The following is an 18,678-nucleotide window of genomic DNA, read 5'->3' as shown; positions in this document are numbered from 1 at the left end:
TAATATAACAAAACAGTAACCTAAACTAAAATTATTACAACAAAAAACAAAAAAATAATTGTTATTTTTTAAGTATGTGACTAGAAGCCGATAATTACTTTGTCGTTAATATAGAGATGTGCTTTAATTACTTTGTCGTTAATTATCTTAATTTTTTTGATGGCATGGTAATAGTAACAAAAAACCATCAAATTTTTTATTACTTCATAGACTTCAGTGCCAGAGATGTTCTTGGCAACTGTCATTGTCAGTTGTTTCCTTGCTTATGTCATTCATTTCATTGTGAAAGGTTTTATTTGTGTCTGTCTACTGTCTAGTGTCTTGTATTAAATTTATGAAAAAAAGGTGATTATAGTTTACCGTACTCTTAGCAACTTAATGTTGGCTAATGTTATTGTAATATATATCGCTTAAAATGGGCAGTAGAAAAGAAAATCTCAAGAAATCCCTGGGAATATCGGAATATCCATGGAGTTCAGGTACCGTACTAGTACTATAATTAAATATTATGCACTTGTATACAATTCTAAGACCTCTGGAGAGTTTTATTTATTGAATGGTATTACTCTGCCAATGATATACTATTTGTATACCTTTAATTTCTTGTTATTATTACGCCTCGATCATATAATAACTGTTTAAAAATAATGACCATGACAATGTTATTGTAAAACTGCGTTGTGGTACCTACATACATTTACAAAACATTGATAAGAGGCGTAAGCGGCTGTTTTATTTCTTTTTCTTAATGATGAAATGGTGATTAGAGTAAGAGTTTGAATCATGAACAACAATTAATATTTATTGTTTATAAAGAACATATACCATAATTATTGCTGTTGCGAAAAATACTATACCAATATCACTTATTTTCACCTTCACTTAGATTCATAAATTCACCTTTGCTCAAAGGTATAGCATCATAACTATTATGGTTTAAATTAAACATTTAAGATTATACATTTAATGATATATTAACAGATGATGAAGATACTCCATCACAACCTCTGCAGGTGTTACGTAGACAAGCAGATGAGCCTCGACCTAGTGTGGCTGATATGCCCGGAACTAGCAGTGGAAATGGTAACTACCTGTTATATCTAATAATATTTTGTCTTTGATCATAAAAGTAAAATATATTAGAATGTCAAATTTCTATAAAGTTTGACACTTTATTAATTTTCCACTTTATTGTTTTAATATATTAAACAATGAAAATACTGTCCTTCTGGCCACTGAAATATAGTCTTGAGTAAATTTAAATCTACCTTTGTTTATGAAAAGTATAAAGCATTGGTTGTTAATTTAATTTCTCTTTTCGGGTAGGACTGTTTATTGGTAGCACACACAGTACTTGTTGAAGTCAATATACCAACATGCCATGTACTGGTTATAACTGCAAATTGTGTAAACAAGAAATAACATGTACTCACAATTAAAAAAAAAATATAACATCCATACTTTATTTATGACAACCATATAAAATTCTTTATTAAAAATAAAAAAAAAAATCAAGAATGATGAATTGTATTTCATCAGTTATTTCGTTGATCATCTGTAGATGATGCATGGTGGACAGACCCAACCGGGAGTCAGCCCCACCAAACATCTGGTAGGTATTTGGTTAATTACTCTGACTAGTGTACTATGTATTTATATTCAAAGTAGTTTGAGAGGCAGGCTTGTATTTCTGGCAATTATGTACATTTTTATGTCCGCAGATGTTATTTATATTGTATATATCATTTTAATTTTTCTAATTTTTTTACTAGTTTCACAACAAGCATCGCATTCACCTGGAACAGCCCGGAAGCAACAAGCTAAACTAGACCATGCGTTGTTCTGGTCTATCATCAATAACACACCAAGACCTTCAAATGTTGGAACCAGCCGGTAATATACTTCATTTGTGTTAATTTTATTTGATTTAATCCAAAAGGGTGATGGTACAAAAGTTAGGCTTAATTATTATGTAAGACATTTAACAAAATAGTAATTATAATAATAAATTAATTTTATGATGTGATAATATAAAAAAATATAATTTTTTTAATGTTTTGTTGATATAGTCCTAGGTTACCGTGTGACATGCCTGTGACGTACGTGTCGCGGCCGTCAGTCCCCTCCCGCTCCGACTTGCGGGAGTCGCGGCGAGCCGAGCGTACGACGTCCGCCGCGGACATACAGCGCATACTGGCCTTCAAGAAGCTCACCCGCAGTCTACAGGACTACACAGCCTACAAAACAGGTCTACATCCAACAACCTCACGGCGTCAGTATCTATTTTTATATTTTCATAATATTATAAATCTATTTATTTAATTTACACATATTTAAATATTTTCTAAAAAAAATGTCTCACCAGTAACAAGAGAAAACTAGTTTTCATGGCGTGATGTTTTATAGCGTATAGGCTACCTCAATAAAAAACTAATTCATCTCAAAAATATGTAATAATTTGAACCTGTACTTATGGAGATGCGCGCATTCTAACTTTCCAGGTGTATAATATTAGTCTAGATTTGCTTATTGATGTTCAATAGACAATTGGTATTTTTTACGACAGTATTTCACTTCCTTATAATTTCTGGATTTTCATTACTTAGTTTTTAAATGTATTATAAACAAACAAACATTATTTGTTGTTGACATTTTTCAGTATGGTATTATTTATAATAGGTTTGGGTAGCGGAGGGCCATCCCGCAGTCCGTTGTTCACTCCGTCGATGCCGACAGAGCCCTCCAGGTCCAGAACTCACTGCTGCATTCGTCCACAAGTTGGACGGATTTACAGGACTGGTTTGTGAAATAATTAACATTCTATATCTTCATTATCAAACGCCTGTGAGAATCCACAGCTGGACTGTGGACCTACTCTACAAAAGGTTTGCCATAATCTCCATGTAGAGATGCTGACAGAAATTTTATTTGACAGAGATCCTGAGACTCCTGTGACTGAGCTGTAACACTCTTTATACAATGTGATAGGGGTGGGACTTCTAACCCGTTAAGGCTGAGTACTACATCTAATTTTATCGACAAAACCCCTAATTGAAAATATTGAAAAATTGTGATTTTTTCGGTAAAAATAATTCACAAATGATTTTTTTTTTCTCACCAAAACATTATCAAACATATGAAAATAGTAATGAATTAGTTAGCTAAGGTTATTAGCTACCGTTTGTCGTTTTTTTTTTGTTTCTACGACGCATACGACCTATGATATCAAAAAAAGTAAAAAAAATATTAAAATGTCATATTTTTTAGGGGGAGGGGATTCGACCCCTTCGACCCCCGGCTTTTATCGATAAAATTAGATGTAGTACTCAGTCTTAACGGGTTAGAAGTCTCACCCCTATCACATTGTATAATTCTGTGAACTGCGTTCTCAAATCTGTCTGGTAGATGTGGGATTATGGCAAAAACCTCCATTTGAAGGAGGGCCATTATAGTCTAGGAGTGGACTGTCACTGTCTGTCAGTGTAATGTAAATTTTGTTTTTATTTTTTATGTACAGTGAGCAGTACTTCTGAAGCAGTGAGTGGAGGTGATCCTCAGCCATCCCAAAGCCGTTACCGCACGCTGCCAGCTCGCTCCAGCGTCCCGTCAGACCTAGACACTAGTCCGACCGCGCCTGAACAAGACCACTTCGTCAATGTTGATCAATCTGATGAAGGTATGTACAAAATATCATTATACTATTAAAAGAATTAACAATTAAATTAAAGAATTAACCATTTAATTTTGTCGTTTATTTTTTTCTAGTAGTTAATGAACTTAATTAATGTATGTTTATTTATTATGTAGAGGTAGAAGCTGTCCAAGACGCACCAGCAGCTCCAGAACAACCTGATGAGAATGAGAATAATGCTGATGAAGAAAATGTCCAAGGTAAGATTCCTACAATAAATTGTACAAACACTAGCTAGAATAAATAACGTGTATTTCAATAATCCTTTGATTTCCATAATACATATTTTATTTGCTTATATAACATTACTTGTAATTTGGATATAAGGATGTAATATTAATGTTTCTTCGCTATTTTATGGCATTATTTAGAAGTAAGCTTCAACCTCTGTTAACTTGTTTTCTTGCAGCTTCCCACTATCTATATACAACTATGCTTTTACCAATGGATGATTATATTAGCATTATATCAAACTAAGAGAATAAGTATGAAGTGTTTTAAATAAAATAAATTTTGAGCCTATTAAACTTTGCTATTCATAAACTCACAAACTTATCCTGTGGAGATTTTGTCTAAGTACATCCCTATAACTGATTATGATATCACGTATCAGCTCCAGCGCACGACACTGGCGGCGCTATAACCCTGGAAGAGGAGATCGTCGAGGTGGATGCTCCGGACGAGCCCGAGGTGGTGCCCGCCACGGACATCGAACCTGACGCCGCGGAGACACATGCTAACGACGACAACAACGCTGTAAGTCTACTCACATACTCAAATTACTACACTGCCTTCCGGGTTCTGATCCTAACACAATAATATGAAGGGCCTGAGAGCCATAAAATATGGCACGAATGTGTCGACTCGACTGGAGTGATATACGGCCTCACAGAAAATCGGCGTGAAGCAACTCTTGCTTTGTGTTTTGCTTTGTTAGTGGACGGGTTTCTGGAGGCCCAATCTATGCCCTATGTCATAAAACAACTTGGCTTTTTTCACAATTCGAGCATAATATAAGTAACAAGTGCAGTTGTTTGCTTCTCAGGTGGCCACAAACTCTGATGAGAACACTGAGGCTGCACAATCACAGTCCTCATTCCAAGGAGTCAAGAGGAAGAGGGATGGTAAGTTGACAATTAATAAAACTAAGAATAATGATGAACATAATTTGAATTTACGATGTTTTGTTAGTCTATTAGGCCAATTTTTTCAGCTGTCAAAATTTACTTAGTTTTTTGTTAAAAAATATTTATTTTGCAGCAAGTGATGAGAATGGAGAGCCCTTCTCTGTACAAGAGTTCAATCAAGTGAGTGTTTGTTGAATTTATAATAAAAATATTTGCTATATATACTATTACATTAATATCGAGAAACTTTTAAATAATCAGTTTCAATCTTGTAATGATTTTATAGTCTTTAAGTATGCATGATTATTTCGAAACTGTTTTGTGTTTATGGTACAGAGGGTTGGTTCCCGATGGCATTAAATAAGTGTATGTGTGTTAGAGCCTGCTGCGTCTGCTGGAGTGCCCGGTGTGCCTGGAGTGGATGGAGCCCCCGATGTCGCAGTGCCGGCGGGGCCACTTAGTGTGTAGTAGGTGCCGCGCGCGCCTGGCGTCGTGCCCGGTGTGCCGCACGGCGTTCTCGTCCGTGCGCAACCGCGCCATGGAGGGCGTGGCCGACATGCTGCGCTACCCGTGCCGCCACGGCTGCGGCCGCGAGGTGCGCCTGCGCCGCCGCGCGCCGCACGAGGCCTCCTGCGGCGCGCGCCGCTACCACTGCCCCGCGCCGCCCTGCGCACGCCATCCCCCGCTGGCGCACCACGACCTCGCGCACCACTTCCAGGTACACTACATCACTGATCCATAGCTACCAGTTTTCCAGCAAGGAAATTAATATATAAATTGACTTTCCTCCTCCTCCTTGCGTCGTTTATCCTCAATGCTGAGGGTCGTGACCCCGACGAATAACTCTCTGGTTAACTATATTTCGCCATGCTGTTCTATCTTCGGCGATGTGGATGGCGTCGCAGATTGGTCCGACCAACGTATCGGACTCCTGCCCCTTGGTCTTTTTCCTTGTTGACGTTGAAGTTGACTTTACAAATAATATAATCTACTGTTTTCTATAATTAAAACTATGTATATTAATCAGGCTACCATCGTTTTCAGTGTAAGCACTTGCCCATTTTGAAGATAGGAGCGAAGCACAAGTTCTCAATGAAGGTAAACTCGGAGCAGCACGACACATGGCTGATCATGGCGCTGGACCAGTTCTTCCACCTGCGCGTCGATGTTGATATCCGTACGTGGGGAGTCATCGTGTACGTCTCGTACATCGGGCCCAAGCGCAAGGCTAAACATTACATTTATGAGGTACATTTATTTACATTACCGATACAAACTACGTTATTATAATAAAATACTTCTGAACCCTTTTATCTGATGAGTTAACTTACAAAGGAGATGGCTAAATGACTGACCCAGGCATAAATTAACACGAATACGAATTTCACGCTTACCCGTATCATTTAAATATTCACTCATGAATTATTTAATGTTTAACCAATTCTTATAACTTGGTGAACAAAAATTAACAAAAAATAAGTTTTATAATTGGTTTTTTTCTGTTGTGGTTTGACATGACAACACGGAAGTACTGCAAGCTAGGGAGGGACATTAGTTTTCAATGAATGATCTTTTATGTCCTTGGTTACTTTGTGTTCATTATCTAGTATAAGCATAATTGTTTACCTATCTACCTCATATATTAATAACTTTCGGCTCAGGTACATCAACACGCCTTGGTAAAAGTTCATAGCAATGTTATATGTAGTTTGAAGTTTTTGTAACGTTGTTTGACGTAGGAGTTACGCTACTTTATTTTCAGGATTGTGCAGATATGCCAAGTTTCTGGACTTTCTTAATTACAAAATATTAATTTTTAATTATGCGGCTTTATTTATTGCTAGGTACCATATTTATACAATATTTATTTGTGCGGGTTACGACGTCCATACTTTGGTTTAGCCATGTCCTTTATCTGAACTATTATTATCTGTCTATAGGTGTCCGTAGTGGGGCAGCACAACTCGCGAAGCGTGACGTACAAACGAGCCACACACAGCGACCTCGAGAGCTCGTCCCTAAACGTGAGCCGCCAGGACTGCTTCCACTTGACACTTGACCAGGCACTCAACTTCCTTCGCTTCAAGAATAGACACTGCGAGCCTGACAAGTTTTTAGATTTCGATGTCGAAATCAGACCAGCCCCAGCTGCCAACTCTCAGGAATTAAGAGAAGATTCTGATTCATAAATCATATGAGTAAATATCTAACAGGGATAAGTCTAATCGTGCTATGATAGGTGCAAATATGCCACGCGAGTGAGACAAGCTAATTGTTGAAACATATATTGCGCTATTTGTAAAATGCGTACTAGTTTACCGCACCACGTAATAATGCTGAGCAAATGTGCTCCTAATTTAGCAACGGTTGTACGAAGTTAGTTATATTGTAAGATAATTATGTGTTTAATCTGTGATTTATTGTTATGCAATTTAAATGTGACCTTTAGATGTCTCCATTTTAATATGTAATAACTTTTATTTGAGTTAAGTTTTATTCAAAGGATATACTAATTTTAAATTAGATAGTTTTCATAGTAATTTAGTAATGTTATATTTTTGACATCTACATCACATATTGCATAGATCAGTTAGTCACGCATTCGCATGTGTGGGGAAAATAGCTATTTCCAGAAATAAACAGATTTTCAATGTTGTGTAGTGGTACAATCACATTTATTGAATGTTAGTAGTTATGTTCTGTAGTTTCTGCCAATCTCACTATGGTAAAAAATAGAAAATTATCTACTTATATCAACGTAGGAACTTGTTGATAGTTATACTAGCCTACACAAATACGACATATTTCGAGAATAAATCCACTTTTGTGTATATTGGGATTTACTCTAGTGTCGTACGAACAATAATTGGTTAAGCTTTGATCGCTACGGTTAGGTGTGAGATTAGTGCGAACTTGCTTTTCACGTCGTCGTTAGCTCGACCGTGGCAGTCACATATATAATCCTTTCATACTTCTATAGGTTTTCAAAAATGTAAAAATAGTTACTTCCATAGAAGTAGAAATGTCTATTTCTATCCTTCAGCATGGTAAAACGCTCTTACCATAATCTGATAACGCTAATTTGTCCTTTATAAAGCTATTATATTGAGTAAATCCCAAAATCTAGTGGCACACTTAGGATCAGTGTTCATGAACACATAGTATACAATCTCTAATAATTGTTAGATCTAATTAATTATTATTATTCATCATAGTTGTATATTGCTCAGTGTTGATATATAATATAGTGTTAGTTGTATATTAAGCCAGATCTTATTAGCCGGTCAGTTTCGGCTTTATACACCTTGGTCCGGCTGAAACGATAATTTTAATTATAATATAATTTCGAAATTATCGTTTAGTAGCAAACATCGTGAATAAAAATCATGTGAGTATTTCCATGACTTATTTTGTACATAGTCCCGACTTGTCAGTCTTGTCAAAAAGATTTGTCCGCCTTTCTTTAGGTATTTTGTCTGGCAATTTTAGTAATGTAAGGCCCTTTATACACATTGCAGTTGTCGTGTAACTAGGGGCGATGTGTACGGTCAGTTACAAGTCCGCTTACACAGCAATGATCATTATCACCTGCGTTATACAGACTGCGACGCATATCTTATAGAAAGTCACAAGTACAACTAATATTGCTGTGCAAGTCGACTTCTAACCGTATATACGTACAAATAAGTTCTCAGGTACAATGGTTTGGCTACTACACCCATAAAGTCGAAAACCCAATGACAGATTGGTTGTCTTGGTGATCATTGTACATTTACCGCCAGATACACGGCAACCGCGTGGAATAAGAATAGGCGTATGATAATTTCAGCTTCCATCTTACTTGTTGTATTGCTAAATTATTGTTAAATTTTTAGAGACCACATCGTCTAGGACGGGAATATAAATCATTGTTATAAAGCATTTTCATATTATGTAAATCAATACATTAAATATTCTTTTACGTTATTTATAAATTGTTAGCGTAAGCGGGAATATTGTCCGATAGTATTTTATAAACTTAATTATTATTCTAAAATAAACATAAAACATAAAAATATTCTTAATACTTTTATTTTCATTCACTATAAAGTAATTCATAACGACTATATACAGATGATATCACGTTTTTATGTATTATTTACAATGTCAATATTGTTAATAACACGTAATATATAATATTATGTACATAATATGTAAATTTGATTGCAATTATTGTTTGTTCTAATCATCAAAAGCGATAGAAAAACGTTGCAAAGATATTGAATGGAGGTATCCAATGTTCAAATTCAAATACTCAAACGCCCCTAAATTTCAAGACACTTAAAAGTATTTCTATCACTACAAATACTTTATTAAACGTCAGAGATACCAATATATTGAAGTACAACCTAAAATTGAGTAACATTTCAGTATTCGGGCGTAAGTGACATATCTAGTTTAGTGCATCCTAATAGGTATAAAAGGGAAGACCGTGGTATACCAGATGATATATTTAATTTTAATAAAACGTACTACCATGAAGTATAGAGGTACAAAAAACTACCTCTGTGTATAAAATATGAATGTAAATAAAATGAGTGACGCCAAGAGTGCTTGAGCGCAAGGTTTTTGTGCTACTATGGAGTCTCCACATAATTTCATAAATAAAAATGGGTATTCAATGAGATTTTAACAACGTGGGTACGTGAAAATTAAAATTCTATTTTGTCCCTCAGGTAGATAATGATAAAATAATAGATTTGAATTAAGTTTAGGATTGAAAGATTGCTACGTCACCGATAGCAATAAAATTAAGTAAGTCGTGATGTCAGATAAGTAAAAATACGTGTACGTTTACAATTAGGTAAAGTTTCGGGAACATCCTTATTTATGTCCACTAAAAGATTGTTTTGAGTAACTGACAGTAAGTAAAGTCGTAAGTAACAACAGTTATTTTGCTACAGTAGTGACACCAATTAAGTACCTAATGGAATTTGTTGCGAACAAGATGGTGCTCCTTATATTTATACTCCACGTTTTGACAGTGTATAGTTTACGCCACCAGTTGTTTGGATGCGATGGTCTGTCGTGCATACTCCGTGTCCACGAGGCCGCGGCATACTAGCGAGAACTCTTGTACAGACTCCAATATTCTTCGTTTACTGCTCTTTTCCCTGGTGACAAAAATATGGGTTAAATAACAATGTTTCGTGCTAATTAGGTGTGCAAATCCAGTTTAGGAGGTACTAAATTGAGTTGTAATATTTTTCTAGCAAGTATTATTGCTTTAAGCATCCTAATTATAAGTTACTATAGGCATCTTGCTGTATGCAAAAGGGGTTATAGTACAATACTGGTATTACGTGTATACTATTCTAGTAAAAGTAGTATGGGTACATACTTGATGACGGACTGTATGAACTTGTGCTTGTGTGGGTCGGTAGCGTGGTGGGTGGGGAAGTCCGGCACAGCCAATGCGTTGCGCAGCCACGTCGCTAGCCCCGCCCCCTGCCCCGCCTCCGTCCCTTGCCCCGCCTCTTTCCACGTCGCTCGGTTCAAAGATAACAACAAATCCGCTAACGGCTCGATTTGATTTCGAGGCGTCATTCCGCCTGGTACAGATACACAGCCTGATTTTATTAATTAAATAGAGTCCAGTACATGTTGACAAAATTGTATTAAATCAAGCAATTCGTAAAGTAACAGTGTCCAGGAAAGGAATTAATAGAGGTACTTCTTATAGAAAATAATAATGACACTGTCAAACCAAATATCTATTCAGGTGGACATGCATTTTGTTTTAATTAAAAATAACGACGTCTACGTCATGCAAACAAATGCCACTTATAGTGTAAGTGTATAGTGTAAGAGTTCACTTGTGACTTGAAACTAGTAGAGCTTAATAAATAAATAAATAAATAGTTTATTTCCAAAACTTAGTCACAATGTACTTAAATATAGCATATTCCTTAAAATAAACACACATATTACAGTAATTTGCCTGAACTAGGTAGTCCTGTGTTTCAGGCGATTACATTCAAAATTCAATAACTGACGTGTGCGGGCCGTTATTTTCAATTAATTTAACATAAATGAATTAGGGTTTGTCGAAATAAAAAAGGTAAAAAACAAAACAAGGATGAAGAAGCCAGCTCGGCAGCAGATGTTATGACTCGGCTTACCAATGCAGAGCAGCGCGGTGGCGGTGAGTGCGGGCGCGTAGGGCTGCAGCGCGTGCGCGCGCGCCGCCGCCAGCGCGCTCAGCCACCCGCACGCCGCGCGCGCACCGCCCGCCTCCCACACGCGGACCGAACACAGCGCTGTACGCGACATTATAACACCATTAACCTTACATTGCACCAAAACGGGGTAACATTCTTTCTTAAACGCTACATAATTTAAATTTGTTTGCTTTCGCAACATCAGTGCACTAACTTGAGTACGTTATAACTCTGAAATACAACTACTGAGAGTAGCTTTTCAGTCAAAATGGATACTTTGAATATGTACCAAAACTTAACCAATCGTATTTTGCACAATCAAACCTTTAAGCTCTATAACCTCTTTCCAGAGTCATTCACATTAGGAACCTCTGACCGACATTATTTACATTAGGGAACTTCTCTACTAAATATATTAACAGTAAAACAAGCAACAAACCTAGTTCAATAAGATTGAGTAGCATGTCGTCGATCCAGTCTATATACTGCGGCCTCTTCTTGGTGAGAGTCTGTAGTAGAGAGAACAGTCCCTCCGTAACATCGGGGCGCACGCCGGGCTCCTGCGTCAGTAGTCGCGCCGTGGGGGCCACGCTCGCTCGTAGCACGTTGCGACATCCCGGCCATTCCTCACCCACGCTCATCACCATCTGACATAAAAATATTAACACATTTTTTGTATATGGTAAAATAATATGACTAAACGTGAAACGAGACGCCGACAGGATAAGTAGAAAGAAAAAATATCACACTTAGTGTCGATCAATATCTCATACTAGATAATCAAGACTTCTTAACTTGTACTAAGATCATTTGAAAATGGCAATAATTAGCCGGATTCCGAAAACTGGGGACCCATACTCGTCAGTAAAGCTAGTAAAAACTCACCTACAAGCCAGTAAAATACATAACAAAACATGTTTCCATGTTACTTGATAAAAAGCTTATGATTTATCTTACTTATAACACTTATAGCTTATAGTTTACCAGTTTAACGACATCGAGTCCCGAGGCACAGGGGCAGGTGTTGAAGCCGGCGAGGAGTAGCTCCGCCACGTCCGCCACCACCGGCATCAGCTCGGATATTAGAGACGACACCGTCTGCTTCAGTATGTGGAACAGGGACTGTGGGATGAAGATGAAATAGGTTAAAAGTTTAATTTATTCCAATTTTATTCTTTCCTGTCATGATGACTAGTATTTGTCATCAAAATCACGATTGATCAAAGACTGATTATGGTTAAGAGACAGGTTTTCCATAATTCCTTTGCTTAGTAGATGGTTCCATTATCGTCTTAGCATTCGCTTTAAATTAGTTTTATATTAAAATATTTATCAAGAACTTAAAAGAAAATAGTAACAGATGAAATACCGTAAAACGGGGTGAATAGGGATCGAAAGATGAATAGGGACAGAAGAGAGGTGAATAGGTATAGGGAAATTCTTCATAGTATCTATTCACCCCTCTTCTGTCCCTATTTACCTCTCGATCCCTATTCACCCCGTTTTACTGTAGTTAAAAATGTTTGTTTAACAAATAGAAATAGTGACCTCTACGAGCGCGGCATTGCTGGCGTAGGGCGGCAGTGCGGGCGCCAGTACGCGGAACAGGTCGGCGGCGAGCGGGCCGGCCGCCGCCAGCGACCCCATCAGCGCCGCGCTGCACTCCGCCGCACTCGCGCCCCCCAAGGGGGACTGCGCCTGCGCACACACACAGGTTTACCCAAGCGAAAACATTGCTTGGCGACGACGCATCGCCAAAAATTTTTGTTTTCGGACATTCATAAATGAGAAAATATTCACCTTCCACATAATCGAGTAAGTAATTTATGAGTCACTTGTGAACAAAACAGCTGTTTTTTGTGTTAGGTTAGTACTACGGAGAACTTTCAGAAACCGAAAATATACCACTTCGTTGGTCAAACAATCAAAAGCACGACTGCTTTAGAATCACTCGACAAAGGCAGTCAGAATGAAAAGTAAATAAATAGCAGTTAGTTCGGACCTGTGCGACGAGGTCTGCGTGCAGCGCGCGCGCGAGGGGCTGCAGTAGCGGCGCCGCGTCCCGCAGCTCGGCCGCCGCCAGCGACGCGCCCGCCGCCGCCACCAGCTGCCGCCGGACCCACGCGTCCGACTTACTGCCACTGCCCTGGAACGACTGCACCACTCCATTGTTAATACATTTTCAAAGAAAACAATGTTGTCTTGCATTCTCAATTATATTTTCTAGATATAATAATAATTCTGATCCGGAGCTGCGGACTACCTAGCGGGTTTACCGGGGCTCCGGTTCGAAAAGCAGGAGGAGAAACGGGGTGGTTTTTAGTCAGTAAGAGTCTGACACTCTCTCTCGCCTCGCCCAGGGCGAGAAAAGTCATTAGATGATTTTCCCCCCTCAAAAAAAAAGATATAATAATAATAATTATATGGTAGTGGATGGATAATTCAGATGAAGTGTTAGTGCCGTAGTTACCTGTGCGGCCTGCACGATGTCGGGCGCGAGTGCGGCGGCGGGCCCGCTGCAGTCGGCGGCCAGCTTGCGCAGCGCCAGCGCGGCGGCGGGCGGGCAGCGGGCCAGCGCCGCGCCCGCAGCGCGCACGCACTCGCGCCCCAGCGACGCAAGCGCCGCGTCCGCAGACACACTCGCCACCGACCCCACCCACGTCGCGTACCCGCCTGTACTCAACCGAACATGTTATATACTACATTATCGACAATATCCAAAATCAGTGTGGACGAAAATAAACGCTAACATTTTTTACGTACGAGAGCTATGCCACGGTAAGCCTGATGCTTGACAAGCATCATAAAAAAGTAGTGTGAAATAATATTGTGTTTTGTCATATAAGTAATGTTAACAGAGCTCCAATCACCCCTGCAAGAACTCGAATACACTAGTGAACTTACCGAGACAATCAAGTGCAGTACTGAGCATGGGCTTGGCGGTGGCGGAGTGCGCGGCGTGCAGCGCGTGGTGCAGCAGCTGCAGCAGCGCGGGCGGCGCGCGCTGCGCGGGCGCGGCGTCGGCCAGCGCCGCGAACACGTGCAGCGCCGCCTCGCGCGCCGCCTCGCTGCCCGCGCCGCTGTAGCTGCGCTCCACTATGCTCCAGCACCACTCGCCCAGCACGCCGTAGCAGTACATCTGCCATACATACGTCGACTGAGAATCTTCTTGTACAACATTAAGGCGCAAGCATACGACCAGGCGGGTCGATTTAACCGCGAATGACAGTGCAAATGGCATACTATTAGCGCACGTAAAAAGCGAAAAGACTGTCCTCACATACTGTTTATTTATTACCGCACATTACTGTAAGCAAAAATGTTATTACATACCACAGAGTCTGCAGTATCTTGTCGGTAGCACCGTAGTAGCTCGAGATCATCCTTGCAGAGGTCGGCGTCGGGGGCTGCGATAGACTTTGTGATTAACGTCTCTAGCAGCCGCGAGAACACCTGCTTCCACACTTGGTGGATGTCGTTCGTCCTGTCCATCAGGTTTAGTAGTTCATCCTAGATAAAAATATACAAGATTATACAAAATGCAGAAAATAAAACGCACTCGTATTCTGTGACACCCTGTACAACATTTTAGATATTTTTCATTTTAACTGACCTTTGATTAAACTAACAAAATCATAGCTAACACAGCATAGGTGTGAAGGGTTAAAGATAAAATTAATAGTATAATAAAATTCTGATTTCACTAGTAATGACAAAAAACTTATAATTTTATCATAAGTGCCACATTTTTTGTACATTAACTATTCAGAAACAAAAATTACCTGTAGCGTATACCAGAAGCCGAAGGTAAGGTTGGACCGAGTCTCATGTATGGGGTAGTGCCCGGGCGCGGCCTGCGCCGCAAGTACGAGTTCAATGACCTGGCGGGCGCCGCGTGTGGTCTCTGTATCCTCTGCACTTTCTGCCGCCGTCACTAGGGTATGCGCGTGGCACTCGCCCACTGCCACGCAGCATGTTAACAGGGCTGACAAGAGCTCCTAAGGAAAATATACTTTGTTTTTTCATCTGATACCGGGAAAGCACCTGATGGTAAGCAATAGTACCGCTCATATAGACACCCGAGGCGTTGTCGGCCTTTTGGGGGTTTGAGGATAGGGAGATTCGGGGATGGGCCACCCTCAGCAGCGTCGGCGTGAGGGCCACTGACACCCCGGGCGAAAATATTGTGGCGCCCACTTGAGGGAAGCATTATCAAGTGTTAGTAGTAGTTTTTAATTTTTTTGGCGCCCCCTGAATTTGTCTGCCATCGCCCCCCCCCCCTAACGCCAGCACTGCCCCTCAGATTAAGTATAATGGCATGTAATTTATTGTGTAGAAATATTTTTTACCTCATTAACAGAGTTGGGCACATTGTCCCTGGCCATGAGTGGCGCGGTGAGCGCGGCGAGGTGCGCCAGTAGCTGCAGCGCGGACTCTGGGTAGCGCGCCGACGCCGACGTACTGGCCGCCGCGCGGACGCCCGACAGGCACGCCTCGCACGCGTCCAGGGCTGAGTCACTTACCACTGAGTTCCAGCTGTAATATATTTCACGACTATAAAGTTAATTCAAACTCTTTAAATATCATAAACAACTTATGTTGCTGCTACAAAGTAAAAGATAGACTTAGAAGGAAGGACTTTTAAAAAAATTTTTGAACAGATTTTATTTCTCATACAAGCATAGTCCATAGTTCACCCGCAGAAACTATCCTTTCTTATCCCTATATGTCTACCTTACTTGTTAGGTAGTTTACAAATAGGTAAATAATTACTCTAGTATTTGTTAGGACCTAATAAGAGCTAGTTCAGACATGCGGGAACCGCGCGGGACGGTGCGGGAACAGCGCGGTTATGTCAGAACGATTACTTAATAACTCATACAAATAAGACTCGCGCGATTTCCATGCGATTCTGAAATCGCGCGGGTCCCGTCATGTGTGAACTAGCTCTATGTGTGTATACTAACGTGGAGAGTAGCTGCACGACGGCCAGTAAGGCGCGACAGAGCGGCATGCGGTCGGGCAGCGAGCCGCGCGGGTGCTCGGCCGCGTCCTCCCCGCCCAGCGTCAGCCAGCTACACGCGCACGTCGCCACCGTCACCCAGTTCTGCACCGTCTCCTCTGATGGAGCCTCTTTAGTGTACTCTGGGCTGGAGTAACCAATATTCAGAATGGTAACATTTTGATACATGCACCTACTTACCTACTCTTGTATTAGGGAATATAGGCGTAATTATTTATAAATGTTTGTTCCATTGCAATTATTTTATAACTATCTGTCTTAAAAGACGTAATTATACAGAACAAAGATAATGCAAATTAATCCAGTCTTAAATTGTTACAAATGTTTTTATAGGAATGATGACAGGGTATGAAAATGAAAAATCTATTTAGTCTGTCAGTTAGGTAATGAAAAAATATTAGACACGTATTTTTTTATTTAGTCGTCTAAGAAAACAATACTTAAATGAAACAAATCAAAGTATAGGATTAGGAGCTAACTAGGTCAGTTTTGAGTATAAAACATACACAAAAGTGATGTTCCGCGATATTTCAAATTGTCGCAATTATTTGTTTCCATAAGAAAATAAAATATATGTGTTTAACGTTTTATGTATGATCTACCACACAGACATCAAAATAAAAATCAGTCGCAAAAAGCGGCATCGTAACAAAAACTTACTTATAAACAGTCTGTAAGCATCGCAACATATCATCTAGAACTGCAGGGCAAGCTTGTTGTAGGGCTATGCGGTTCTTGGTTCTCAGGGAGGATCCCATTGTCATGCTGTTGTACTGTAAGCAACAGACTAATTTAATTTAATTCAGTTATAAAATAACTGCAATTATTATTTTCGCTAATGATCTAAATATAATAATTAAAGGCCAAATTTCATAGTTGTTCCATAATAGTAAGGATAGAAGGTAATATTTTTAATAAATATATCTATGTTTATATAAATGGTTTGCTTACTTCTTCAGGTATCACAGTAAGTACTTCTAATAATAGTGCAGTATTTTCTGGAGTAGACAGAGGGCTTAATATGGCTGCCAAATCTACTGTCCCTTGTTGTAAGATAAATGCTGCTAACTGAAATAAAAATAAAGTAAACAGAATGTCATAGGGATAGAAGCTCAAAGCTGTGGGTGTAGAATTGAGTTTGGCTACTTTATCCAAATACAGATGTATGTTTATTTTGGTAAGTAAGTGTAATATGTATATTTGTTTATTGACCTCTTGTATATAAGACAACAATAGAAAACACATTGTGTCTTGTGTGGATCCATGTAACGGCCCAAAAAAACTGCCAATGTTGGATACAAAAGATGTTTTGTGAACTGATATTCATCAGTTCATGCAGAGGAACTCTTGGGCACCTATCAGGAAATACAGACTCCGGCAAGGAGTTCCACTCCCTAGCAGTTCGCACAAGGAAGCTTGAAGCGAAGCGCTTCGTGCGAGTGGGTGGGATATCTACCATGAAGCGGTGACGCCTCGCCGATTGTCTTGTGGTTCGATGATGAAAAGGACTAGGGGGAATCAAGTTGTGCAATTCCCCCGCACACTCTCCGAAATGTATCCGGTAAAAAACGGAAAGACTTGCGACCTTGCGCCTGTGTTCAAGTTTTTGAAGCCGGGCCTCCACAAGCGCATCATCATTGAATCTATTTCATATAATATTGTTATTGTTACTTACACTGATACATAATCTATTGGTTACAATCTTAGGTCCTTTTGAGTAAGTAAACACAGCCTCAAGTAATTTGTTTTTCAACTCTTCATAGCTCTCTGGTGGCACCTCATTCCAGCAACGAAGAATCTTTGTGTGCAGTGTTGTAGCTGCATAGAATTGGATTTCGGTTCCCTATAACAAAAGTCTATGGGTAAGGCTTGTAAGTCTGTTAAAGAATTTGAATATAGTCACACACAGTAAAATTGAAATTTTTACTTCCAGTTTAGAATGTATCAGGGAACTACTAACTAGTACAGATACAACTTACGCTAAAATTATTTCTACTTAAGTTAACTAAACATATGGTTGTAGAAAGTACTAAATTCCTCATCAGAAGAGAAATTAAATATTTTTACCTTGCTTGGCTGAAGAAATTCCCAGACAAAATTCCAAGCCTCAGGCACCCTCTGCGCAGCTGTGAGCCAGGCATGGGCTTTAGCTCTTTCACTTTGCTCTCCATTATAGAAAACAGAGACAGCGTATTCCAAATTTTGTGGTGAATACTCCATTTTCTAGCTGTGGTGAACAGTTTACCTCCACATTCGACAAAGTTATCTAAAATTTCTTCCTACCGCATACTTTGTTTACAGAACCAGTACCAAGGAAACATTATCGCACTTAACGCGCGTAAACACTAGTAAATACAATATATTATTAATGCCCGAAAGCAATATTTTCTTATCCCAATCCACTCAATCAATGGCTGAAGTGACAGCTGCGACAGTAGCTTGACAGGTCAGCTGTAGAAATTGAAGCAGTTTCGTTTTAAGCAGTATTTTTATGACGCAATGACGCAAAAAAGAAAATTTTCGTGAAATCCTGTCACCCAAGAATGGTGTAATAAAGAAATATAGTGTTATTGAAAATTTTATAAAATTTAAGTATGCAAAAGTAAAGTGTATTGAATATTTAATCCCAAATACTAA

General features: G+C 39.4%; 2 protein-coding genes across 5 annotated transcripts; one reads left to right on the top strand and one right to left on the bottom strand.

Moving 5' to 3' along the window:
* Positions 1–256: 256 nt before the first annotated feature.
* On the top strand, positions 257–8,875 carry LOC118281700 (uncharacterized). 3 transcript variants are annotated; one of them, XM_050701379.1, is made up of 14 exons: positions 257–479; positions 982–1,083; positions 1,562–1,612; positions 1,773–1,893; positions 2,070–2,272; positions 2,680–2,799; positions 3,518–3,676; positions 3,808–3,891; positions 4,305–4,447; positions 4,722–4,815; positions 4,952–4,998; positions 5,198–5,536; positions 5,863–6,066; positions 6,759–8,875. In XM_050701379.1, the coding sequence occupies exons 1-14, from the start codon at positions 416–418 to the stop codon at positions 7,005–7,007; spliced, it is 1,980 nt and encodes a 659-aa protein (XP_050557336.1). In that variant the 5' UTR covers positions 257–415; the 3' UTR covers positions 7,008–8,875. The 3 variants fall into 3 exon arrangements, with proteins under 3 accessions (XP_050557336.1, XP_035458262.2, XP_050557337.1); XM_035602369.2 differs by having other exon boundaries at positions 258–479; positions 4,737–4,815; XM_050701380.1 differs by lacking the exon at positions 1,562–1,612 and having other exon boundaries at positions 260–479.
* On the bottom strand, positions 8,874–18,487 carry LOC118282456 (importin-13). 2 transcript variants are annotated; one of them, XM_050701377.1, is made up of 17 exons: positions 18,109–18,487; positions 17,717–17,884; positions 16,993–17,109; positions 16,702–16,814; positions 15,986–16,168; positions 15,368–15,554; positions 14,801–15,016; positions 14,352–14,528; positions 13,923–14,157; positions 13,489–13,691; positions 13,021–13,173; positions 12,567–12,716; positions 12,003–12,140; positions 11,458–11,665; positions 10,980–11,117; positions 10,199–10,427; positions 8,874–9,971 (listed from the first exon to the last, which is right to left on the bottom strand). In XM_050701377.1, exons 1-17 carry the CDS (start codon positions 18,259–18,261, stop codon positions 9,851–9,853), a joined length of 2,889 nt encoding a protein of 962 aa, XP_050557334.1. In that variant the 5' UTR covers positions 18,262–18,487; the 3' UTR covers positions 8,874–9,850. The 2 variants fall into 2 exon arrangements, with proteins under 2 accessions (XP_050557334.1, XP_050557335.1); XM_050701378.1 differs by having other exon boundaries at positions 10,199–10,409; positions 18,109–18,486.
* Positions 18,488–18,678: the final 191 nt, after the last annotated feature.

This window comes from Spodoptera frugiperda, chromosome 20, assembly GCF_023101765.2.
Source record: "Spodoptera frugiperda isolate SF20-4 chromosome 20, AGI-APGP_CSIRO_Sfru_2.0, whole genome shotgun sequence".
Lineage (NCBI taxonomy): Eukaryota > Metazoa > Arthropoda > Insecta > Lepidoptera > Noctuidae > Spodoptera > Spodoptera frugiperda.
Note: the sequence above shows the minus strand (reverse complement) of the source record. Positions and strands in the feature narration are given on the sequence as shown.